This window comes from Oncorhynchus keta, chromosome 36 (assembly GCF_023373465.1).
Source record: "Oncorhynchus keta strain PuntledgeMale-10-30-2019 chromosome 36, Oket_V2, whole genome shotgun sequence".
In the NCBI taxonomy this organism is placed as follows: domain Eukaryota; kingdom Metazoa; phylum Chordata; class Actinopteri; order Salmoniformes; family Salmonidae; genus Oncorhynchus; species Oncorhynchus keta.
In genome coordinates, this window is record NC_068456.1 from 28875194 (window position 1) to 28902745 (window position 27552).

General features: G+C 43.2%; 1 protein-coding gene across 1 annotated transcript in view; it reads right to left on the reverse strand.

Annotated features, from left to right (window-relative positions):
- The window catches only part of LOC118373051 (semaphorin-4G-like), a 54925-nt gene extending 27582 nt beyond the window's left edge, over nt 1-27343 (reverse strand). The window contains exons 1-8 of the mRNA XM_052498782.1: nt 27240-27343; nt 23881-24379; nt 5432-5580; nt 2104-2166; nt 1571-1669; nt 1249-1342; nt 870-983; nt 1-32 (exon numbers count right to left, since the gene is read on the reverse strand). The exon at nt 1-32 is cut by the window's left edge and continues 123 nt beyond it. Coding sequence (XP_052354742.1) covers nt 1-32; nt 870-983; nt 1249-1342; nt 1571-1669; nt 2104-2166; nt 5432-5580; nt 23881-24010 — 681 coding nt within the window. The 5' untranslated portion in view covers nt 24011-24379; nt 27240-27343. The remainder of the gene's footprint in view (nt 33-869; nt 984-1248; nt 1343-1570; nt 1670-2103; nt 2167-5431; nt 5581-23880; nt 24380-27239) is intronic.
- Between the last annotated feature and the right edge of the window lie 209 nt (nt 27344-27552).

Sequence of the window (27552 nt, forward strand, 5' to 3'; positions counted from 1 at the left end):
CCTCACCAGGGCACTGCCCACAAAGTCAGCCTCTGGGGAAACAGAAACACACTGAGAGTCAGGAATGATCCATTCTAAAATATTGCTTTTCCCGGAAATAGAACATATCCATATTTAATAAGAGGCAGAACAGAAGCTGCTGCTATAGTCAAGGCAGGGTGACATGAAGACCAGGTGACTTGAAGACCAGGTGACTTGAAGACCAGGTGACTTGAAGACCAGGTGACATGAAGACCAGGTGACATGAAGACCAGGTGACTTGAAGACCAGGTGACATGAAGACCAGGTGACATGAAGACCAGGTGACATGAAGACCAGGTGACTTGAAGACCAGGTGACATGAAGACCAGGTGACTTGAAGACCAGGTGACATGAAGACCAGGTGACTTGAAGACCAGGTGACATGAAGACCAGGTGACTTGAAGACCAGGTGACATGAAGACCAGGTGACATGAAGACCAGGTGACATGAAGACCAGGTGACTTGAAGACCAGGTGACATGAAGACCAGGTGACTTGAAGACCAGGTGACATGAAGACCAGGTGACTTGAAGACCAGGTGACATGAAGACCAGGTGACTTGAAGACCAGGTGACATGAAGACCAGGTGACTTGAAGACCAGGTGACTTGAAGACCAGGTGACATGAAGACCAGGTGACTTGAAGACCAGGTGACATGAAGACCAGGTGACTTGAAGACCAGGTGACATGAAGACCAGGTGACTTGAAGACCAGGTGCAATGAAGACCAGGTGACTTGAGCATGAAAATGAACATTGGTTCTTTGGCCAGTATGGTCCTTCCAATCAGAGGGAAGAGGCTATGGGTATAGGTTCTTTGAGAGGAGCCGTTGTAGCCCCGGGGAACTCACCATGAAACCAGCGAGTGGGTGCCTCCTCTGTCCTCACCATGGGATAGGGGTCGTTACGCCGGATGTCCGGAGAGCACTGGAACTCATACTGAGACGCCGTGTACATCTGCTGGTCTGGAACAATACAGGAACAGCAATGGTTATTGGTAAGTTTACATTGCAGAACAAGTATGACACATTAGCATTGAGCATAAACTTAAATTGTGAATAATATGCCCCCCATAAAATGAGTGTTAAAATGTGTGTTCTTTTTTTGTTGTTGTACTTTTTTGCATCTACACCTGGCCAGAAACATTGGTCCCATGTTTGGTGACAGAACACATCTCAATAAAGGATATACACTAGTCGTATATACAGGGTCTAAGAATGGTTGTTTTACCCACGATGAGGCCAGTGTAGCCTGTTGCAGGTCCATACGGACACTTCTCTCTACCCTCCTCAAACTCAGACGACACTTTAAAACTCTCCTCATCCTACACAGGAGAACAGGAGGTTACGGAGGCTAGTAACACAGTGGTAGAGCATAATATGGTTCATATTGTGTCAATTACTGTGGAAAGAGGGAGAGAGTAGACCCACACAATACCATGCAGGAGTTAGTTAGCTGGAACATGAAATTACCTTTGAACATGCATAAAATATGTATAATTTTTTATTCTATGAGTGTGTGTAGGTTGTGTACTGTACTGCAGGTTACTTACTATGTACGCACAAAGAGGTTTGAAGGCGTGAGTCCCACACATGTAGAGATGAGTGGAATTAAATCTCTGGAGAAACCTGATGTGGTTATAACACTCTGTCTGTTGAGAGAGAGATAATATATCAACAAGAGGGAGAGAGAGAGAGAGAGAGAGAGAGAGAGCGAGGGAGAGAGAGAGATAGAGAGTGAGGGAGAGAGAGATCTAGGGAGAGAGGCAGAGAGACAGAGAGCTAGAGAGAGCGAGTGAGAAAGCAAGAGAGAAGGGGAGAGAGATAGAGGGGGAGAGATTAGATAGAGAGATAGAGAGAGAGAGGGAGAGAGGGTGGGAGAGAGAAAGAGAGAGAGAATAAGGTTGTTTAGAGAGAGAGTTAAACTGTTTATGAAGAATGATACATGAGATAGAATTCCCACACATATTCAGATTAGTAGATTTAAACCTCCCTTGGAGAGAGAAAGATGGAGGGAGAGAGGGAGGGAGACAGAAAGAGAGAGAAAGTGGAGAGGATGGATGAGAAAAAAGAGAGAAAGACATACCTTATCGTCTTTCCCTTTGCTCAGACACTGCTGCTTCTGCTCCTCCGAGGCTTCCCATTCAATCTGATACAATATATATATATAGAGAGAGAGAGACAGAGAGAGATGGATGGATGGAGACAGACAGACAGACAGACAGACAGACAGACAGACAGACAGACAGACAGACAGACAGACAGACAGACAGACAGACAGACAGACAGACAGACAGACAGACAGGGAGGGAGGGAGGGAGGGAGGGAGGGAGGGAGGGAGGGAGGGAGGGAGGGAGGGAGGGAGGGAGGGAGAGACAGACAGAGAGAGAGGGAGAGGGAGAGATGGAGACAGATACAGAGATGAAGACAGAGAAAGACACAGAGAGAGAGAGAGAAAGAGAGAGGCAGACAGAGGGAGAGACAAAGAGAGAAAGAAAGAGAGAAAGAGAGAGAGACCAGAACATTAACAAGGGTTCAAGATTTCCAACATTTTTATGGCAGGGTGTCAGGTGAAACAGGGTGTTGAGTTTCTGTCCTAGTGTGGCTACATACAGATCTTCATTATTATGTTCCATAAGGTACAACTAGACAGTAGGCTAATGCTCCTGGAGAAACAGTCACTGCGTCCCAATCTCCTTTCTCTTGAGGTGTACACTCGTTCACTACAAGAAGGAGTTCGACCACATTTTTCACATCAGTCATATCTTTAAAATCATTGAAGAGAAGTGAGCCAAGTTATCATTACTCAGTACTGGTAGCCCTTGTATATAACCAGGTTATCATTACCTAGTGCTGGTAGCCCTTGTATATAACCAGGTTATCATTACCCAGTATGGGTACCCCTTGTATATAGCCACGTTATCATTACCCGGTACTGGAACCCCTTGTATATAACCAAGTTATCATTACCCAGTACTGGTACCCCTTGTATATAACCAAGTTATCATTACCTAGTGCTGGTAGCCCTTGTATATAACCAGGTTATCATTACCCAGTATTGGTAGCCCTTGTATATAACCAAGTTATCATTACCTAGTGCTGGTAGCCCTTGTATATAACCAGGTTATCATTACCCAGTATGGGTACCTCTTGTATATAGCCACGTTATCATTACCCAGTACTGGAACCCCTTGTATATAGACACGTTATTGTTACTCAGTACTGGTAGCCCTTGTATATAACCAAGTTATCATTATTACTCAGTACTGGTAGCCCTTGTATGTAACCAAGTTATCATTACCCAGTATTGGTACCCCTTGTATATAACCAAGTTATCATTACCCAGTATTGGTACCCCTTGTATATAACCAAGTTATCATTACCCAGTACTGGTACCCCTTGTATATAGCCAAGTTATCATTACCCAGTATTGGTACCCCTTGTATATAACCAAGTTATCATTACCCAGTACTGGTACCCCTTGTATATAGCCAAGTTATCATTACCCAGTATTGGTACCCCTTGTATATAACCAAGTTATCATTACCCAGTACGGGTAGCCCTTGTATATAACCAAGTTATCATTACCCAGTACGGGTAGCCCTTGTATATAACCAAGTTATCATTACCTAGTGCTGGTAGCCCTTGTATATAACCAGGTTATCATTACCCAGTATGGGTACCTCTTGTATATAGCCACGTTATCATTACCCAGTACTGGAACCCCTTGTATATAGACACGTTATTGTTACTCAGTACTGGTAGCCCTTGTATATAACCAAGTTATCATTATTACTCAGTACTGGTAGCCCTTGTATATAACCAAGTTATCATTACCCAGTACGGGTAGCCCTTGTATATAACCAAGTTATCATTACCCAGTACTGGTACCCCTTGTATATAGCCAAGTTATCATTACCCAGTACTGGTACCCCTTGTATATAGCCAAGTTATCATTACCCAGTACTGGTACCCCTTGTATATAGCCAAGTTATCATTACCCAGTACTGGTACCCCTTGTATATAGCCAAGTTATCATTACCCAGTACTGGTACCCCTTGTATATAGCCAAGTTATCATTACCCAGTACTGGTACCCCTTGTATATAGCCAAGTTATCATTACCCAGTACTGGTACCCCTTGTATATAGCCAAGTTATCATTACCCAGTACTGGTACCCCTTGTATATAGCCAAGTTATCATTACCCAGTACTGGTACCCCTTGTATATAGCCAAGTTATCATTACCCAGTACTGGTACCCCTTGTATATAGCCAAGTTATCATTACCCAGTACTGGTACCCCTTGTATATAGCCAAGTTATCATTACCCAGTACTGGTACCCCTTGTATATAGCCAAGTTATCATTACCCAGTACGGGTAGCCCTTGTATATAGCCAAGTTATCATTACCCAGTACTGGTACCCCTTGTATATAGCCAAGTTATCATTACCCAGTACTGGTACCCCTTGTATATAGCCAAGTTATCATTACCCAGTACGGGTAGCCCTTGTATATAGCCAAGTTATCATTACCCAGTACGGGTAGCCCTTGTATATAACCAAGTTATCATTACCCAGTACTGGTACCCCTTGTATATAGCCAAGTTATCATTACCCAGTACTGGTACCCCTTGTATATAGCCAAGTTATCATTACCCAGTACGGGTAGCCCTTGTATATAGCCAAGTTATCATTACCCAGTACGGGTAGCCCTTGTATATAGCCAAGTTATCATTACCCAGTACGGGTAGCCCTTGTATATAACCAAGTTATCATTACCCAGTACGGGTAGCCCTTGTATATAACCAAGTTATCATTACCCAGTACTGGTACCCCTTGTATATAGCCAAGTTATCATTACCCAGTACGGGTAGCCCTTGTATATAGACACGTTATTGTTACTCATTTCACTGTTAGTCTACACCTGTTGTTTACGAAGCATGTGCCAAATAAAATTAGATTTGAATCTATGTGAGGAATTATCCTCCGCCCTCCTGACTGCATGTGCTGCAGCTCCAGTGAAGGAGCCGAGGCAAACATTTGACTCGTTTGCTACAACACCTTGCCTTTTTCAGCAAGGAGAAACATAGTCTCATCACATTGTAAAGAGTCCATGTCACCGCGGAAATGAACTGGACTGCACGAACGCACGAACGCTCAGCTGTCCCGTCTTCAGTCAGCTGTAAGATCCACCCAAAAATATAAAGGTCATGACGGTTATTTCATTTTCATGACGGTCTTCATCCATACTGGTGGGTTAAACGATGATCCGGTAATCGTGCCAGCCCTAGATGGTACAAGGTGGGTTTGTTAACCTAGCAATAGAGGTGTTCAGTGTAAAAGACCTGGGAGGGGTAGGATCCTAAATGATCTACTGTAAGTTCCCTGATATCACACTCTCTCTCTCTCTTACAGTGCGAGCTGTGCTGTCTGAGATGTCTGTGGCGTTGAGAGCGAACACGGCCCCTCGGGCCCCCACGTAGAGAAGACCCATGTCCTCCTCTAGTAGCAGAGTACTGTAGTTCACTACTGAGGACTGGAAACGTCTGCAGCCCAACAGACCTGGGGGGAGAGAGTGTGAGAGAGAGAAGAGGAGAGGAGAGGGAGGGTGAGAGAGAGAGAGAAGGGGAGAGGAGAGGGAGAGAGAAGGGGAGAGGAGAGGGAGGGTGAGAGAGAGAGAGAAGGGGAGAGGAGAGGGAGGGTGAGAGAGAGAGAGAGGGGAGAGGAGAGGGAGAGAGAAGGGGAGAGGAGAGGGAGGGTGAGAGAGAGAGAGAAGGGGAGAGGAGAGGGAGGGTGAGAGAGAGAGAGAAGGGGAGAGGAGAGGGAGGGTGAGAGAGAGAGAGAAGGGGAGAGGAGAGGGTGAGAGAGAGAGAGAAGGGGAGAGGAGAGGGAGGGTGAGAGAGAGAGAGAGGAGGGGAGAGGAGAGGGAGGGTGAGAGAGAGAGAGAAGGGGAGAAGAGAGGGAGAGAGAAGGGGAGAGGAGAGGGAGGGTGAGAGAGAGAGAGAAGGGGAGAGGAGAGGGAGGGTGAGAGAGAGAGAGAAGGGGAGAGGAGAGGGTGAGAGAGAGAGAGAAGGGGAGAGGAGAGGGAGAGAGAAGGGGAGAGGAGAGGGAGGGTGAGAGAGAGAGAGAAGGGGAGAGGAGAGGGAGGGTGAGAGAGAGAGAGAAGGGGAGAGGAGAGGGAGGGTGAGAGAGAGAGAGAAGGGGAGAAGAGAGGGAGAGAGAAGGGGAGAAGAGAGGGAGGGTGAGAGAGAGAGAGAAGGGGAGAAGAGAGGGAGAGAGAAGGGGAGAAGAGAGGGAGGGTGAGAGAGAGAGAGAAGGGGAGAGGAGAGGGAGAGAGAAGGAGAGAGACAGAATGGGAGAGGGAGAGAAGATGAGCGAGAGAGAGAATGGGAGAGAGGGAGAGAGAGTGTGTGTGTGTGAAGGTGTGAGAGAGTGTGTGTGAAGGTGTGAGAGAGTGTGTGTGTGTGAAGATGTGAGAGAGTGTGTGTGAAGGTGTGAGAGTGTGTGTGTGTGTGAAGGTGTGAGAGAGAGAGAGCGATTGAAGGTGAGAGAGTGTGAGAGAGAGAAGAGGAGAGGAAAGGGAGATAGAAGGGGAGAGGAGAGGAAGGGAGAGTGTGTGTGAAGGTGTGAGAGAGAAGGGGAGAGGAGAGGAAAGGGAGAGAGTGTGTGTGGAGAGAGAGAGAGAGAGAGAGAGAGAGAGAGAGAGAGAGAGAGAGAGAGAGAGAGAGAGAGAGAGAGAGAGAGTGAGATGGAGGAAAGAACAATTTATTAAAGTGACCTCTAACATGTACACCCTGACCCCATTGACACTGCTACATACAGAAGGAGTGTCCTAGGGCAACAGCAATGTAATTAGCCTTTTGGATTCGTTATAACACTTTTTTGGTTACTACATGATTCCATACATGTTATTTCCTAGTTTTGATGTCTTCGCTATTATTCTACAATGTAGAAAATAGTAAAAATAAAGAAAAACCCTAAAATGAGTAGGTGTTCTAATATCTTTGACTGGTAGAGTACATCCATAAGTTCAAAGCCTGTTTCATAGAGAATGTAGCAATCTGGACTATACAGCTCTGAAAGAAATGAAGAGACCACTGAAAAATGATCAGTTTCTCTGGTTTGACTATTTATAGGTATGTGTTTGGGTAAAATTAACATTTCTGTTTTATTCTATAAACTACTGACAATTTTTCTCCCAAATTCCAAATAAGAATATTGTAATTTAGAGCATTTATTTGCCGAAAATGCAACTGGTCAAAATAACAAAAAAGATGCATTGTCAGACCTCGAATAATGCAAAGGAAATAAGTTCATATTCATTTTTTAACAACACAATACTAACGTTTTAACTTAGGAAGAGTTCAGAAATCAATATTTGGTGGAATAACCCTGATTTTCATTCACAGCTTTCATGCGTCTTGGCATGCTCTCCACCAGTCTTTCACATTGATGTTGGGTGACTTTATGCCACTCCTGGCGCAAAAATTCAAGCAGCTCGTCTGTGTTTGATGGCTTGTGACCATCCATCTTCCTCTTGATCACATTCCAGAGGTTTTCAATGGGGTTCAGGTCTGGAGACTGGGCTAGCCATGACAGGGTCTTGATCTGGTGAGATGAGTCATCTCGCAGTGTTTGTCATTATACCCTGATGAAGACAGCTTTATTGCATCTGAGCTCCTAGAGTGTGAGGCTCTCCTTTATTTTTCTAAGTGTTCTACTCCGCTAGCCAGCACCTAAATAGGTGCGTTTCTTTCTCCTCTAGGTCCTCCATCCACACCTTGATTGACCTGGCTGTGTGGCATGGAGCATTGTCCTGCTGGAAAAACCAATCCTCAGAGTTGGGGAACATTGTCTTCCAGGACAACCTTGTACGTGGCTTGATTCATGCGTCCTTCACAAAGACAAGTCTGTCTGATTCCTGCCTTACTGAAGCACCCCCAGATCATCACCCATCCTCTGCCAAATTTCCCAGTGGGTGCAAGACCTGGAGAGGCCTACAAGCCACAGTGTCTCGCACAACACTTTTGCTATTTTGACCAGTTGTCATTTTCTGCAAATAAATGCTCTAAATGACAATATTTTTATTTGGAATCTGGGAGAAATGTTGTCAGGAGTTTATAGAATAAAACAGAAATTGTAATTTTACCCAAACACATACTTATAGTAAAACCAGAGAAACTTTTGCAGTGGTCTCAATGTTTTCCAGAGCTGTATGCAGTAACTTACATTGAAGAGATGGTGATCAAGTCTAAATAGGGTTTGGTGTTTGGTGTGTGGTAGTCTAAATTCAGTGTACTTGTCTTCAAATGCCATTTCCCCAAAGTTAGACTTTTGCCAACTATTTTTCTTCAATTTATGTGCGGCGATCCTTAGATTCTCCAAACTTGCCCAGAGGGAATTCTTGATATGTTGTACATTTTTTATTCTAAATAACATTTTCCTTTGAGAAATGTGCCCAAAATGTACTTTACCTACATCTCTTTAGTATTTTAGAGATAGAAAGATTTAAAAAATATTTGGACATTTGTAGGAGGATAAATACCCATTGAACAAAGGACAGGCTGCCAGAAATCATTTCCATTCAAGCTGGCCAGTGTGGCACCCATCTCGGCGCCAAGGCTTTGTATAATACAATGAGATGAAAATCCTTCCTGTTATACTTCAAATTCAACCTCAATACTCAGTCAACTCCACTGAAGATTATGTGGGTGCCTCAGACATTCATCTGGATGTGATCAGTGTGATCAGTGTATACTACAATACATTCTCATGTCAGTCTATCTGTGTCTCTAATACAGGATTGTGATCAAAGTCATCATCGTTGTGTTCGGGAACCCTTTTTGTTTCCTCAGTAGAAACATTTTTGGTTCCAGGTAGAACTCTTTTTAGTTCCAGTTAGAATCCTATGTGAAAAGGGTTCTACATGAAACCCAAAGGGTTCTACCTGGAACTAATAGGGGCTATTCGAAGGGGTCTCCTATGGGGACAGACGAAGAACCCTTTTAGGTTCTAGATAGCACTTTTTTCTGAGGGTGTAGGCTACAGCAGTGACTAGGGTCTGGGAATCATGATGGACTGTCTTGGTAATTTTGAAAAGGGGAGAAAAAAATCAGTGAGGGTCCTCTTCAGACAGACAACTCTCCCAACAAATCACCAGTGTGGCTATGTGGAGATGAAAATGCAGGCAGGAATTGTGCTCATGAAAAACTCTTACCATAACCTGTAGGCAGACATGCCAGAAGGTCATGATTCTAAACCAAAGTTTGCAGGCAAGACCTTTGCAGTGGTTTTAGTGAAGGCAGTTGTGAAATGGACTCATTAAAAATAACCTCAGTGATCTCCATCTAGCTAGCTACTAGTTTGTGTCCGGGGGATGTTTACGCTAGGGCAGCCAGTGGATAAGGCAGTGCCCTCTCCTTTATGCCAAACTGACGTCTAAGTACAGACGTGTATGTTAGAATATTGGTACATTGTGGGAGTCATCCTTAATTAAGAATATACTTATCTGAGCTCTGTGAAGGTACTAGTAGCTAGTAGCATCTTAGCTGTTATTAAGAAGACACTTATCTAAGGCCATGGCTGAATGGTCACACATTTCACAAATAATTAAAAAGAGTTCCAAAGGGTTCTTCAGTTGTCTCCGTAGGAGAACCCGTTTTGGTTCCTTGTAGGATCCTCTGTGGAAAGGGTTATTCCTGGAACAAAAAAGGGCTCTTCAAAGGGTTCTCCTATGGGGACAACCAAAGAACCCTTTTAGGTTCTAGATAGCACCTTTTTTATAAAACATATTTTACAATGTGTGTACTGTGTAGCTCCTTTCTTTATGGGCTGATTTCCCTGGACTGACAATTGCTTCTCTATGGGCTGATTTCCCTGGACTGACAAGTGCTTCTCTATGGGCTGATTTCCCTGGACTGACAAGTGCTTCTCTATGGGCTGATTTCCCTGGACTGACAAGTGCTTCTCTATGGGCTGATTTCCCTGGAAAACAGGTGCTTCTCTATGGGCTGATTTCCCTGGAAAACAGGTGCTTCTCTATGGGCCGATCTCCCTGGAAAACAGGTGCTTCTCTTTGGGCCGATCTCCCTGGAAAACAGGTGCTTCTCTATGGGCCGATCTCCCTGGAAAACAGGTGCTTCTCTATGGGCCGATCTCCCTGGAAAACAGGTGCTTCTCTATGGGCCGATCTCCCTGGAAAACAGGTGCTTCTCTATGGGCCGATTTCCCTGGAAAACAGGTGCTTCTCTATGGGCCGATCTCCCTGGAAAACAGGTGCTTCTCTATGGGCCGATCTCCCTGGAAAACAGGTGCTTCTCTATGGGCCGATCTCCCTGGAAAACAGGTGCTTCTCTATGGGCCGATCTCCCTGGACTAAGAAGCACCTCCAAGGGACAACCTCTACTGTGTGTTAGTTTAGAAATAGACTAAGTCTGTCTGGGAAACCACCCTTACATGCTTTATATGTATCAAACTTAGGTCTGGATAACTAAAGTAGATTCCAACTGGTGAAAAAGCAGGCCGTGGAGAGAAATGTCCATCTACTGTGTTTGTTTTGAAATCTCTGTGAAAAAAATATACAGTATGATGTGTTTGTGTTCAATTGAATGTCCAGCCTAACTGTTTTTTTATATTATGTCCAGTCTAAACTAGGTTGCTGGATAACTTGGTAGAGAATGGGTGAAGTTAGGCCGTGTGTTGCTCATGTGAATGTCCAGCCTAACTGTGTTTGTGTTGCTCATGTGAATGTCCAGTCTAACTGTGTTTGTGTTGCTCATGTGAATGTCCAGTCTAACTGTGTTTGTGTTGCTCATGTGAATGTCCAGCCTAACTGTGTTTGTGTTGCTCATGTGAATGTCCAGTCTAACTGTGTTTGTGTTGCTCATGTGAATGTCCAGCCTAACTGTGTTTGTGTTGCTCATGTGAATGTCCAGCCTAAGTGGTATATTTGTGTTTCATTTCTTATACGAGGTTTGAAATCCCATCTTTCTTCATGTTTTTGACTTCCCATTGGGATTACAGTTTTTCTCAGTCGCTTTGGTGCATTTCTTAGATCAAAAGTGCAATTCTTGATACTACTTGTACAAATTCCAAATCATCTAGTCACTTGTGCACATAATTAAAGCCATTTCTTATTCCTTTGAACAAATTGCAATTGATAATGTACAAGTGTCAGCTTTTTTCCACATTATCAATTGCTCATGTCATGTTGATCAAAATATAGTAAAATATAGTAGATGATTCTCTGTTGAATAGTCAAAACATCTAGGCATTAGTTCCTTGCATAAGCCATTACATGCAAAATTGTTGAACTATTTGTCATAAACTGTCAAGCATAGTTTTACACACATTTCTATTAGACCTTTTGTACAAAAACATGAATTGATGAATCGTGCAGGTGAAATTGACCCTCACTCATGAAGGAATGTAAAGTGTTAGTTCAACCAACAATCAACCAGTTGTCTAAATTGCTCAAATGTGCATCTCATGAAGAATCAATTGGCAAGCATATATAGACAGACCACAACACAGAGTTGCAATTTTCCAATAATGGATGGACCAGGAAACGAACAGGGTCAACAGCCAAGAGGAGGAAGAAGAGGAGCAAGGATGCGTGGTGGAAGGCAAAACAGAGGAAGAGGCAGAAGAGGACATAGGCGCATATCTAATGACATAAGGGCCACTATTGTAGACCATGTTGTCAATCATGGCCTTACAATGGCTGAGGCGGGTCGAAGGGTGCAGCCGAATATTGGGAGATCAACCGTGGCCTCAATAGTTAAAACGTTTCAAAGAGAGAAAAGGTATGTCCACCAATGTACAGTGCACTGTTACTGTATATAAGCAGTATACTGTATACTTCCTACAATGCTTCATATTACAGTAGTCCACTTGTATTTCACAGCATACAGAAATATACTCTATACAGATACATACTGCAGCTTACATGCACCCACTTGTATGTTTTACAGTAAAATGTGTATTCGCATAGTTTTTGTCTATGTGAAAGTGTGCGATGCATCACTGCATTTCCCCACATAGGACTGCAAGATTACCTCAAACCAGTGGCAGAGGACGCCTTTTCACACCTCAACAGGAGGAGGCTATTTGCACCATAGTCCGAGCAAACAATGCCATGAGACTCAGGGAAATACAAAAGGACCATTATAGAAGACGACAATGTCTTTGAAAACATCCATACGGTTAGCATCTCAACCATCGACAGGGTGCTGCATAGAAACCAGATGAGTATGAAACAGCTGTACCGTGTACCATTCCAAAGGAATGAGGACAGAGTTAAGGAGCTACGGTACCAGTATGTACAGGTTAAACATTTATCTATGTAACTACTTTACAGCAACATTTTATAGTTATACACAGTACAGTAAGCATAAACTGCACACAATTCCATTGCTGTGGAAGGATCATGCAATATATGTACATTTTATGTCACTCTTCCTTACCAAAACTAATTCAACTGTGTGTTCTGGGATATAGCGTATAATGGAGTTGGAATCAAGTGAACCCTCTCACAACTTTGTATACGTGGATGAGGCTGGCTTCAACCTGACCAAATGCAGAAGGCGGGGTCGGAATATCATCGGTCACAGAGCTACTGTGGATTTGCCAGGCCAACGGGGAGGAAATATCACCATGTGTGCTGCTATTTCGGAGCATGGTGTCCTAACCTATATCCCCCTTATAGGGCCATACAACACCCAGCATCTACTCAACTTTTTAGAGACTCTCTACAGGGCTCTCATCCCTGATGATGAGAGGGGTCTGTTTAGAGAGGATTTGCCAAAGTATGTGGTAATTTGTGATAATGTGAGTTTCCATCGATCAAACATCATAAGGCAATGGTTTGTGACCCATCCGAGGATGCTCATAGAATTCCTCCCACCTTATTCACCGTTCCTTAACCTAATTGAGGAGTTCTTTTCAGCATGGAGGTGGAAGGTGTACGATCGTCAGCCACACACACAGATGACCCTGCTGGCTGCAATGGATGCAGCATGTGAGGACATCACAGTAGACGCCTGCAGAGGATGGATAAGGCATTCCAAAAGATTCTTTCCACGTTGCATTGGAAGAGAAAATATCCGGTGTGATGTGGATGAGAATATGTGGGCCGACAGACAGGAATGTCTGGATGTGTAGAGACAGCACAACAGTGCTGCGGGCAAAGTTGTGCCTTTGGGGTGGTTTCCTGTGTTTCTTTCTAATTTTGTTTTTTTCCCCTTTGTGCCCCTTGGGTTGTCCAGTCTCTTTCAATCAATAACCCACATACAGTAATATGTAAATAGTACTGTTGAAATTGATATATGCCATAGAAGTGCAGCCTTGTGCATTTTCAATACAGTAACTGTCATCCAAACTGTAGCCTAAGTTTACATCAGGTAATACTGTCAAAGTACACAGTTACATTGACAACATGCCTAAACATTTTGACGACCTTGTTCGTGAACAATGACTCAATGACTCAGTGACTTATCATTCTGATGACACTGACATGATCATTGGCATGAATATTTACTTTTGAGAGATGTACTAAGGATTTTTAGTGACTGACTAGCTTTAGAAACATATCTATTGTATATTGCAGTTTGTCCAAATTGTTCTGAGAAATGCACTTATTATTTTGCACATGTTAGGGATGATGTGAAAAATGCACCAAAGCGACTGAGAAAAACTGTAATCAGACACAAAGGACAGCGGCCATAGTACATTCCTTCTGGGTGATTGTATAACCAGCCTATTCTATTCTCTCCCCTGGAATCATGTGAGATGTCCTCTGCAAGCACAACTGTGAAAGACAAGGCCATTCACACACACTGATGCATGTGCATCCACGCATAACCCACACTCACACACCCACACACAGTATACACAATGTGCCTGTCATTGGGAGCAGAGACAATGAGTGTGTTGCAGCGACAATGAGTGTTTGCAGAGACAATGAGTGTGTTGCAGAGACAATGAGTGTTTGCAGAGACAATGAGTGTGTTGCAGAGACAATGAGTGTGTTGCAGAGACAATGAGTGTTTGCAGAGACAATTAGTCTGTTGCAGAGACAATGAGTGTGTTGCAGAGACAATGAGTGCTTGCAGAGACAATGAGTGTGTTGCAGAGACAATGAGTGTTTGCAGAGACAATGAGTGTGTTGCAGCGACAATGAGTGTTTGCAGAGACAATGAGTGCTTGCAGAGACAATGAGTGTGTTGCAGAGACAATGAGTGTTTGCAGAGACAATTAGTCTGTTGCAGAGACAATGAGTGTGTTGCAGAGACAATGAGTGCTTGCAGAGTGTGTGTTGCAGAGACAATGAGTGTGTTGCAGAGACAATGAGTGTGTTGCAGCGACAATGAGTGTTTGCAGAGACAATGAGTGTGTTGCAGAGACAATGAGTGTGTTGCAGAGACAATGAGTGCTTGCAGAGACAATGAGTGTGTTGCAGAGACAATGAGTGTGTTGCAGAGACAATGAGTGCTTGCAGAGACAATGAGTGTGTTGCAGCGACAATGAGTGTGTTGCAGAGACAATGAGTGTGTTGCAGAGACAATGAGTGCTTGCAGAGACAATGAGTGTTTGCAGAGACAATGAGTGTGTTGCAGAGACAATGAGTGTGTTGCAGAGACAATGAGTGTGTTGCAGAGACAATGAGTGCTTGCAGAGACAATGAGTGTGTTGCAGCGACAATGAGTGTTTGCAGAGACAATGAGTGTTTGCAGAGACAATGAGTGTTTGCAGAGACAATGAGTGTGTTGCAGAGACAATGAGTGTTTGCCGAGACAATGAGTGTGTTGCAGCGACAATGAGTGTTTGCAGAGACAATGAGTGTGTTGCAGCGACAATGAGTGTTTGCAGAGACCATGAGTGTGTTGCAGAGACACACCCAACACACAAATAGGCGAACACATGAACGCACACACACCTAAGAGGAATTTTTTATTTTTTTATTTATTTTTTTATTTCACCTTTATTTAACCAGGTAGGCTAGTTGAGAACAAGTTCTCATTTGCAAGACCTGGCCAAGATAAAGCATAGCAGTGTGAACAGACAACACAGAGTTACACATGGAGTAAACAATTAGCAAGTCAATAACACAGTAGAAAAAAATGGGCAGTCTATATACAATGTGTGCAAAAGGCATGAGGAGGTAGGCGATAATACAACAGATTAACACTGGAGTGATAAATGATCAGATGGGCATGTACAGGTAGAGATATTGGTGTGCAAAAGAGCAGAAAAGTAAATAAATAAAAACAGTATAAAAACAGTATGGGAATGAGGTAGGTGAAAAAGGGTGAGCTATTTACCTATAGACTAAGTACAGCTGCAGCGATCGGTTAGCTGCTCGGATAGCTGATGTTTGAAGTTGGTGAGGGAGATAAAAGTCTCCAACTTCAGCGAGCAAGTTCCAGTCACAGGCAGCAGAGTACTGGAACGAAAGGCGGCCAAATGAGGTGTTGGCTTTAGGGATGATCAGTGAGATACACCTGCTGGAGCGTGTGCTACGGATGGGTGTTGCCATCGTGACCAGTGAGCTGAGATAAGGCGGAGCTTTACCTAGCATGGACTTGTAGATGACCTGGAGCCAGTGGGTCTGGCGACGAATATGTAGTGAGGGCCAGCCGACTAGAGCATACAAGTCGCAGTGGTGGGTGGTATAAGGTGCTTTAGTGACAAAACGGATGGCACTGTGATAGACTGCATCCAGTTTGCTGAGTAGAGTGTTGGAAGCCATTTTGTAGATGACATCGCCGAAGTCGAGGATCGGTAGGATAGTCAGTTTTACTACTTGGCAGCGTGAGTGAAGGAGGCTTTGTTGCGGAATAGAAAGCCGACTCTGGATTTGATTTTTGATTGAGATGTTTGATTGAGTCTGGAAGGAGAGTTTGCAGTCTAGCCAGACACCTAGGTACTTATAGATGTCCACATATTCAAGGTTGGAACCATCCAGGGTGGTGATGCTACATGCGGGTGCAGGCAGCGATCGGTTGAAAAGCATGCATTTGGTTTTACTGTTTAAGAGCAGTTGGAGGCCACGGAAGGAGTGCTGTATGGCATTGAAGCTCGTTTGGAGGTTTGATAGCACAGTGTTGACGGGCCAGTATATAGAATGGTGTCGTCTGCGTAGAGGTGGATCAGGGAATGAGCAACATCATTGATATATGCGAGAATTGAACCCTGTGGCACCCCCATAGAGACTGCCAGAGGACCGGACAGCATGCCCTCTGATTTGACACACTGAACTCTGTCTGCAAAGTAATTGGTGAACCAGGCAAGGCAGTCATCCGAAAAACCGAGGCTGTTGACGATAAGAATTTGGTGATTGACAGAGTCGAAAGCCTTGGCGAGGTCGATGAAGACGGCTGCACAGTACTGTCTTTTATCGATGGCGGTTATGATATCGTTTAGTACCTTGAGTGTGGCTGAGGTGCACCCGTGACCGGCTCGGAAACCAGATTGCACAGCGGAGAAGGTACGGTGGGATTCGAGATGGTCAGTGACCTGTTTGTTGACTTGGCTTTCGAAGACCTTAGATAGGCAGGGCAGGATGGATATAGGTCTATAGCAGTTTGGGTCCAGGGTGTCTCCCCCTTTGAAGAGGGGGATGACAGCTTTCCAATCCTTGGGGATCTCAGACGATATGAAAGAGAGGTTGAACAGGCTGGTAATAGGGGTTGCGACAATGGCGGCAGATAGTTTCAGAAATAGCGGGTCCAGATTGTCAAGCCCAGCTGATTGTCAAGCCCAGCTGATTTGTACGGGTCCAGGTTTTGCAGCTCTTTCAGAACATCTGCTATCTGGATTTGGGTAAAGGAGAACCTGGAGAGGCTTGGGTGAGGAACTACGGGGGGGCGGAGCTGTTGGCCGAGGTTGGAGTAGCCAGGCGGAAGGCATGGCCAGCCGTTGAGAAGTGCTTATTGAAGTTTTCGATAATCATGGATTTATCGGTGGAGACCGTGTTTCCTAGCCTCAGTGCAGTGGGCAGCTGGGAGGAGGTGCTCTTGTTCTCCATGGACTTCACAGTGTCCCAGAACTTTTTGGAGTTGGAGCTACAGGATGCAAACTTCTGCCTGAAGAAGCTGGCCTTAGCTTTCCTGACTGACTGCGTTTATTGGTTCCTGACTTCCCTGAACAGTTGCATACACGGGGGCTATTCGATGCTATTGCAGTCCGCCACAGGATGTTTTTGTGCTGGTCGAGGGCAGTCAGGTCTGGAGTGAACCAAGGGCTGTATCTGTTCTTGGTTCTGCATTTTTGAACGGAGCATGCTTATCCAAAATGGTGAGGAAGTTACTTTTTAAAGAATGACCAGGCATCCTCAACTGACGGGATGAGGTCAATGTCCTTCCAGGATACACGGGCCAGGTCGACTAGAAAGGCCTGCTCACAGAAGTGTTTTAGGGAGCGTTTGACAGTGATGAGGTGGTCGTTTGACTGCGGCTCCGTGGCGGATACAGGCGATGAGGCAGTGATCGCTGAGATCCTGGTTGAAGACAGCGGAGGTATATTTGGAGGGCCAGTTGGTCAGGATGACGTCTATGAGGGTGCCCTTGTTTACAGAGTTAGGGTTGTACCTGGTGGGTTCCTTGATGATTTGCGTGAGATTGAGGGCATCTAGCTTAGATTGTAGGACTGCCGGGGTGTTAAGCATATCCCAGTTTAGGTCACCTAACAGAACAAACTCTGAAGCTAGATGGGGGCGATCAATTCACAAATGGTGTCCAGGGCACAGCTGGGAGCTGACGGGGTCGGTAGCAAGCGGCAACAGTGAGAGACTTGTTTCTGGAGAGAGTAATTTTCAAAATTAGTAGTTCAAACTGTTTGGGTATGGACCTGGAAAGTATGACATTACTTTGCAGGCTATCTCTGCAGTAGACTGCGACTCCGCCCCTTTGGCAGTTCTATCTTGACGGAAGATGTTATAGTTGGGTATGGAAATCTCTGAATTTTGGTGGCCTTCCTGAGCCAGGATTCAGACACGGCAAGGACATCAGGGTTAGCAGAGTGTGCTAAAGCAGTGAGTAAAACAAACTTAGGGAGGAGGCTTCTGATGTTGACATGCATAAAACCAAGACTGACAACATCACCCTTCCTTCCTCCCTCACACATACAATCCAAGTGTGGTAGAGGGAGAGAGAGGATCCAGAGGTCACTGGGGGGTCAGGGGATACTAACGGTCAGGGTTCAACTCTGCCTCAGGCTGGGGTTTAATCCCATCAGGGTTGACTTGACAGTACATGGTGAGAATTATTCATGGACCTTAGTTTGACCAGCTATGGCTAAACTTGACTGGGAATACACATACTGGAATGTCACATACCGACTCTGCTATTCAACTCATTAATGAGCGATTCTGTTTGTCACCTTTAATTACAGTGTGTTTGTGTTTATGAGAGAGGGAGAGATCCTGTGTACTTTATTTACTGAGTAAATATTTTGAAGGGGCCTCAGCTGATCAGGTCAGAAATTCAGAACACAGTTTTCAGAAACAGTTGAAGTCAGAAGTTTACATGCACCTTAGCCCAATACATTTAAACTCAGTTTTTCACAATTCCTGACATTTAATCCTAGTAAAAATGCCCTGTTTTAGGTCAGTGAGGATCACTACTTTATTTTAAGAATGTGAAATGTCAGAATAATAGTAGAGAGAATGATTTATTTCAGCCTTTGTTTCTTTAATCACATTCCCAGTTGGTTAGAAGTTTACATACACTCAATTAGTATTTGGTTGCATTGCCTTTAAATTGTTTCACTTGGGTCAAACGTTTCGGGTAGCCTTCCACAAGCTTCCCACAATAAGTTGGGTGAATTTTGGCCCATTCCTTCCGAGAGAGCTGGTGTAACAGAGTCAGGTTTGTAGGCCTCCTTGTTCGCCCACGCCTTTTCAGATCTGCCCACACATTTCTGATAGGATTGAGGTCAGGGCTTTGTGATGGCCACTCCAATAGCTTGACTTTGTTGTCCCTAAGCCATTTTTCCACAACTTAGGAAGCATGCTTGGGGTCTTTGTCCATTTGGAAAACCCATTTGCGACCAAGCTTTAACTTCCTGACTGATGTCTTGAGATGTTGCTTCAATATATCCACATAATTTCTTCCCTCATGATGCCATCTATTTTGTGAAGTGCACCAGTCCCTCCTGCAGCAAAGCACCCCCACAACATGATGCTGCCACCCCTGTGCTTCAAGGTTGGGATGGTGTTCTTCGGCTTGCAAGCCTCCCCCTTTTTCCTCCAAACATAACGATGGTCATTACGGCCAAACAGTTATATTTTTGTTTCATCAGACCAGAGGACATTTCTCCAAAAAGTACGATCTTTGTCCTCATTGCAATTTGCAATTGCAAACCGTAGTCTGGCTTTTTTATGGAGGTTTTGGAGCAGTGGCTTCTTCCTTGCTGAGCGGCCTTTCAGGTTATGTCGATATAGGACTCGTTTTACTCTGGATATAGATGCTTTTGCACCTGTTTCCTCCAGCATCTTCACAAGGTCCTTTGCTGTTGTTCTGGGATTGATTTGCATCTTTCGCACCAAAGTACGTTCATCTCTAGGAGACAGAACGCGTCTCCTCCCTGAGCGGTATGATGGCTGCATGGTCCCATGGTGTTTATGCTTGCGTACTATTGTTTGTACAGAGGAATGTGGTACCTTCAGGCATCAGAAGCTTCTAAAGGCATTACATAATTTTCTGGAATTTTCTAAGCTGTTTAAAGGCACAGTCAACTTAGTGTATGTAAACTTCTGACCCACTGGAATTGTGATACAGTGAATTTTAAGTGAAATAATCTGTCTGTAAACAATTGTTGGAAAAATTACTTGTGTCATGCACAAAGTAGATGTCCTAACCGACTTGCCAAAAGTCATTAAAAGAGTTTTAATGATTCCAACCTAAGTGTATGTAAACTTCAAACTTGAACTGTATATGCACTCAAACATGTGTTATGTTGATACACATTAAACATAGAATTGTGTGCATCCGCCAATCTTCTCACCACTAGTCTCTTTACCACCTATGTACAAGGTCAACACACAAGGCTTCTTTCCCATACCGACTGTGTCACAGTACCATGTCTTCATTTTGGAGATCCAGGAATGTAACTAAAACTTCACACACATTAATGTCTACTTGCCCTACTCCACACAACCTTTCCTTCTGTTGATCTTTCATGTCACGTTTTATTCATTTATCAGTAGTGAGGGCATGTATTTTCTTACTGGCCACCCGTGGGGGTTGAACCCACAACCCTGGTGTTGCAAGCACCATGTTGTACTAACTGAGCTACCCGGGATCTTTCAAACTATGTAATGTTTCCAGTGGAAGTCACCACCTCCCAAAGCATCAATCAGACTCAGCGATAGGCTATGATGTAGATCCAGAAAGTAAACATCATAGTGGGTCACTTTCCGCTACAACTAAGAGGGTTGAAGCGCGAGGCTCAACTTCTCCCCCGTTTTGGTGCCCTGGCTTCCACGCTGTGACAGCGTGACACGAACCCGTGCACATGCGCAGATACTGTGTGTGACTGTGTGAGAGCAAAGTCTTGCATCTCATTCATCTCAATATCTGCGGTGCTGCTCGTGGCAACATCATTTCGCTGTGTCTACCTTTCAGGTTAGGTGTGTATTTTAACCACCCCGTGGTGGGCTTGGAGTGTTGCCATGGTAACGTTTAGATGAAAGAGATTAGTCAAAGTGTGCAGATAAAAGCCACAGTGATGGCAGGACAAAAATACAGACTTAAGAAAGAGAAGGAGGAGAGAATAAAGACTTGAAGGAAGAAAGAGAGAGGGAGCCAAGTGTAATAGAGAGGAGGGATTGGTGTGGCAAGCAAGTAATGAAAAATGGAAAAGGAGAGGAATGAGAAAAGACATGGGAAAGGACATGAGAAAGGACATGAGAAAGGACATGGGAAAGGACATGGAAAAGGACATGAGAAAGGACATGGAAAAGGACATGAGAAAGGACATGGAAAAGGACATGAGAAAGGACATGGAAAAGGACATGGGAAAGGACATGGGAAAGGACATGAGAAAGGACATGGAAAAGGACATGAGAAAGGACATGGAAAAGGACATGAGAAAGGACATGGAAAAGGACATGAGAAAGGACATGGAAAAGGACATGAGAAAGGACATGGAAAAGGACATGGGAAAGGACATGAGAAAGGACATGGAAAAGGACATGAGAAAGGACATGGAAAAGGACATGAGAAAGGACATGGAAAAGGACATGGGAAAGGACATGAGAAAGGACATGGAAAAGGACATGAGAAAGGACATGGGAAAGGACATGGGAAAGGACATGGAAAAGGACATGAGAAAGGACATGGAAAGGACATGGAAAAGGACATGGGAAAGGACATGAGAAAGGACATGGGAAAGGACATGGGAAAGGACATGGAAAAGGACATGAGAAAGGACATGAGAAAGGACATGGGAAAGGACATGAGAAAGGACATTGGAAAGGACATGGGAAAGGAGATGAGAAAGGACATGAGAAAGGACATGGGAAAGGACATGAGTGGTAGAATAGTGTGAATTGTAAATTGTCGATTTAGAATGAGTGAGATAAGAGAAGAGGAGTAGAGAAGGGAGGAGAAGAGGAGAGAAGGGAGGAGAAGAGGAGAGAAGGGAGGAGAAGAGGAGAGAAGGGGGGAGAAGAGGAGAGAAGGGAGGAGAAGAGGAGAGAAGGGAGGAGAAGAGGAGAGAAGGGAGGAGAAGAGGAGAGAAGGGAGGAGAAGGGGAGAGAAGGGAGGAGAAGAGGAGAGAAGGGAGGAGAAGAGGAGAGAAGGGAGGAGAAGAGGAGAGAAGGGGGGAGAAGAGGAGAGAAGGGGGAGAAGAGGATAACCATTGGCCAAATAGACTCTTCCAGATGTGAATGCATAAAACCACAGGCAGATTTGTATTCACTCTGGGACATTCCAAAGAGAGAGCGAGAGACACTCACACACACACACACACACACACACACACACACACACACACACACACACACACACACACACACACACACACACACACACACACACACACACACACACACACACACACACACACACACACACACACACACACACACACACACACACAGGTGTGAGAGTACAGCTGTCCTTTTTTCTCTGTCTCCCTCTCTCTTGCTCTGTTTTAAGCTCAAACATTACGGCCTCCCAGAGTTAGTCGTTTGCACAGCAGATTATCGAGTAAGAGAGACAGAGAGAGAGAGAGAGAGAAATAGGGAGAGGGATAGGGAGGAGAGGGTTACCAAAGCAATAAGTTTCTCCTGGCCTTGTTGTGTCTTTGGCAATGCCGGCTTAAATGATATGACATGCTAATTTATAAAACCATTTCTCTGTAATTAATATTACCTGATTAAGCTAATCATGTAAATGTAATTAACTAGAAAGTTGAGGCACCACGAAATAATGTTTATAGAGCTCTTATCTTCCGACTAAACTCTTAAAGACCTAGTAGTCTTTTACATCAGGAGCAATCAATATTTAATCGTCACTTTATTCAGTCTCATCTGAAAGTTGTAAATTCTTGGTTATCTTCACGAAACCTGGCTAACAAGTTGAATCAGCAATACAAAATTGGGTTTAATTATTTATTTACTAAATACCTAAATAATCACACAGAATTACATCTACACAGAATGGGAGATACATTGATTACAAATGATGTCATAAAGGAAAACGTCCCTAGCAGACGGAACAGATATGACGGCTGGTTACACAAAGAAAGGGGGTTGGGTTTTGAATGAAAGAGTGGGAAGACTGAGTAACAAAGCGGGAAGCTATGCTATCGTAGGCTATCTTATGCATTCTAAATGACCACCCATTTGGAAAAGGAAATTGCAAGGAATATTTACTCTGAGCTGCGCTTCAATAGGTTGGTCGTGGATGGAAGGCCGGGTTGCCCAGCAGGGATCTCTTGTCCTCTGAAGAATGTCTCTGGTGGTAAACTGGATACGTTGTGGTATTGTTGTGTGTCTTAGACGGGATACGTTGTCTGTCCTTTCCTCGCTCAAATTTACAGCGGCTGCTGCTAACTCAACGGCTAGGAGGTATCACTTCTGGAGTGAATAAGAGTTCAAAGTTCATACCAAGTTTCCATACTTTTAATCTCGTGCTATATTCTGGCTGGTATAGTCGAAATTCGATTGTCACCTTCACATTGAACACGATGCTAATTTCGTTAGGTTATTATCTGAGCCCTTTTAACGTAGGACCGTCGTCCTCACGTCCTCGGAACAGAACGTTGAATTTTCGTCAACTGGTTTATATAGTGGTGAAAGAAGGGCGTGTTTCATAGTTTACAACCAAAGTTTGTTCACTTGGGCGGGGCCTCTGAGTGACCAGAGTTTCTCTATGACAAACCGTCCTCTCATTTAAGAAGCTAAAATTACATTTAATATTTTCACAAATAGTTTCATATTTAAACATTTAAATTGCACAATTCCATGTGAATCTGATAACGAGAATGTGTCAACTTTCCAAGATACAGTTTATGTCATCCTGTCATTAGTGGTAATGTCTCAGACAGCAACTGATCTGAGATCATATTCATTAAGTGCCAATGCATAGTTTCAACTGGTTGGATTACCGAAATATGGTTCCGTTTCCCACCTTTCAATGTTACCAGACTCTCTATGTTACAAAGGCTTTACAAGAGTCAACTCTATAAAGTAGAGAGAGCGAAAAGGGGAAAGGTATTTATGGGGGTCATAAACCTCCCCCAACAGGCCAACGTCATGACACCCTCTACATATCTATTGTGTGTGCGTGCGTGCGTGCGTGCGTGCGTGCGTGTGTGTGTGTGTGCGTGCGTGCGTGTGCGTGTGTGTGTGCTTACCGCTGGTAGTCACAGTGATCCTGGGGGTGACATCCAGGTCTATGGGGGCTCTGAAGGGGTATCCTCCCGCTACACCACAGCTCAGGAGCAGGAGAAGGGAGGACAGGGCAGAACACACACATACTGCCATCTACTCACACACCCGCCAGGGGGAGAGAGTTGCCCTCCGACTACTCCTCAGAGAGGAGGACACACACACGCACTGTGGAAAAACACACTCTCCTTCGCACGCTCATGCATTCATTCACATGAACACACACTAGTGAGCTGCCGTTCTCCTACTATTCAGAGCAAGAAACTCGCACACTCACTCTCCCGCTCAAGCAAAGAAACACTGTCACTTCGACACACACACACTGGAAGGCAGTCCTCTCTTCTCTCGGCAGACACACACACATATACACATATACAGCACACTGATGCCAACAAGCACTGGATTCTCTCTCCCTCTGGTCTGAAGGCTGAACCGGCTGGTTCATCTACTTGCTGCAGGTTCCACCTAGAGAGAAAACATGTCAGACTTTATCCAGTGTCATCTATACATGTCCAATCTACGTATTGCTGCCAGGAACTGTTGTCAAACTCCAAACTCTTCAGTAGTGGACATTTATGCATTCAGCAATCATTAACATCATAACCAAAGCAATCATTACTGAGACATCACAACCACATGAATCATTACGGTAACATCACCACCACAGCAATCATTTAGATCACAAGCACATGAATCATTACAGTAACATCACAACCAAAGCAATCATTACTGAAACATCACAACCACATTAATCATTATGGTAACATCACAAGCACATGAATCATTACAGTAACATCACAAGCACATTGATCATTACTGTAACATCACAACCACAGCAATCATTACAGTAACATCACAAGCACATTAATCATTATGGTAACATCACAAGCACAGCAATCATTACAGTAACATCACAAGCACATTAATCATTATGGTAACATCACAAGCACATGAATCATTACTGTAACATCACAACCACAGCAATCATTACAGTAACATCACAAGCACATTAATCATTATGGTAACATCACAAGCACATGAATCATTACTGTAACATCACAAGCACATTAATCATTACAGTAACATCACAAGCACATGAATCATTACTGTAACATCACAACCACAGCAATCATTACAGTAACATCACAAGCACATTAATCATTACAGTAACATCACAAGCACATTAATCATTATGGTAACATCACAAGCACATGAATCATTACTGTAACATCACAACCACAGCAATCATTACAGTAACATCACAAGCACATTAATCATTACTGTAACATCACAACCACAGCAATCATTACAGTAACATCACAAGCACATTAATTATTACGGTAACATTACAACCACAGCGATCATTAAAATCAAAACCACAGCAATCATTTCTGTAACATCATAACCACAGCAATCATTAACATCATAACCACAGCAATCATTAACATCATAATTACAGCAACATTATCATAACCACAGCGATCATTAAAATCAAAACCACAGCAATCATTTCTGTAACATCATAACCACAGCAATCATTAACATCATAACCACAGCAATCATTAACATCATAACCACAGCAATCATTAGCATCATAACCACAGCAATCATTAACATCATAACCACAGCAATCATTATCATCATAACCACAGCAATCATTAACATCATAACCACAGCAATCATTATCATCATAACCACAGCAATCATTAGCATCATAACCACAGCAATCATTATCATCATAACCACAGCAATCATTATCATCATAACCACAGCAATCATTATCATCATAACCACAGCAATCATTAGCATCATAACCACAGAAATCATTATCATCATAACCACAGCAATCATTATCATCATAACCACAGCAATCATTATCATCATAACCACAGCAATCATTAATAAAATAACCACAACAATCATTAGCATCATAACCACAGAAATCATTATCATCATAACCACAGCAAGCATTAGCGTCATAACCACAGCAATCATTAACATCATAACCACAGCAATCATTATTATCATAACCACAGAAATTATTATCAGCATAACCACAGCAATCATTATCATCATAACCACAGCAATCATTATTATCATAACCACAGAAATTATTATCATCATAACCACAGCAATCATTATCATCATAACCACAGCAATCATTATTATCATAACCACAGCAATCATTATTATCATAACCACAGAAATTATTATCAGCATAACCACAGCAATCATTATTATCATAACCACAGAAATCATTATCATCATAACCACAGCAATCAGTAACATCATAACCACAGCAATCATTATTATCATAACCACAGAAATGATTATCAGCATAACCACAGCAATCATTATTATCATAACCACAGAAATGATTATCATCATAACCACAGCAATCATTTTCATCATAACCACAGCAATCATTATTATCATAACCACAGTAATTATTATCATCATAACCACAGCAATCATTATCATCATAACCACAGCAATCATTAATAAAATAACCACAAAAATAATTAGCATCATAACCACAGGAATCATTTATCATCATAACCACAGCAATCATTATCATCATAACCAGAGCAATCATTATTATCATAACCACAGCAATCATTTTCATCATAACCACAGCAATCATTATCATCATAACCACAGCAATCATTTTAAAATAACCACAAAAATCATTAGCATCATAACCACAGGAATCATTTATCATCATAACCACAGCAATCATTATCATCATAACCACAGCAATCATTATTAAAATAACCACAAAATGATTATCATCATAACCACAGAATCATTTTCATCATAACCACAGCAATCATTATCATCATAACCAGAGCAATCATTATTATCATAACCACAGCAATCATTTTCATCATAACCACAGCAATCATTATCATCATAACCACAGCAATCATTATCATCATAACCACAGCAATCATTATCATCATAACCACAGCAATTATTACTGTAACATCATAACCACAGCAATCATTATCATCACAACCACAGCAATCATTATCATCATAACCACAGCAATCATTATCATCATAACCACAGCAATCATTAACATCATAACCACAGCAAACATTATTAAAATAACCACAGCAATCATTACTGTAACATCCTAACTGCACATATAGCATGTGTATTAATCAACCAACTACTCTGTAATATGTATAATAAACCAAGTAAAGACTTTGAGATAAGATAGTGATGGAATGTAATGAAAATTCAAAAGTATGAAAATAATGTGAAAGTTAAAGCACTAAGGGAAGATAAATGCCCAGAGAAAAGGAGAGAATAAGATTACCTTTCGGTTGAAGAGATGGAAGAACGACATCTAGCTAGGAGGGTTACTACAGGCTGCAGACGAATGAGAGAGTGACTGTTGTCCGTTGTGTGGAGAGAAAGAACTTAGAGAGAAGGGTAAAAAACATGTCGCTGGGAGAGAGATATAGTTAGAGAGAGAGAGAGAGAGAGAGAGAGAGAGAGAGAGAGAGAGAGATAGTTAGAGAGAGAGAGAGAGATAGTTAGAGATATATATATATATATATATATATATATAGAGAGAGAGAGAGAGGGAGAGATAGATATAAAGAGAGAGGGAGAGATGCAGATATATA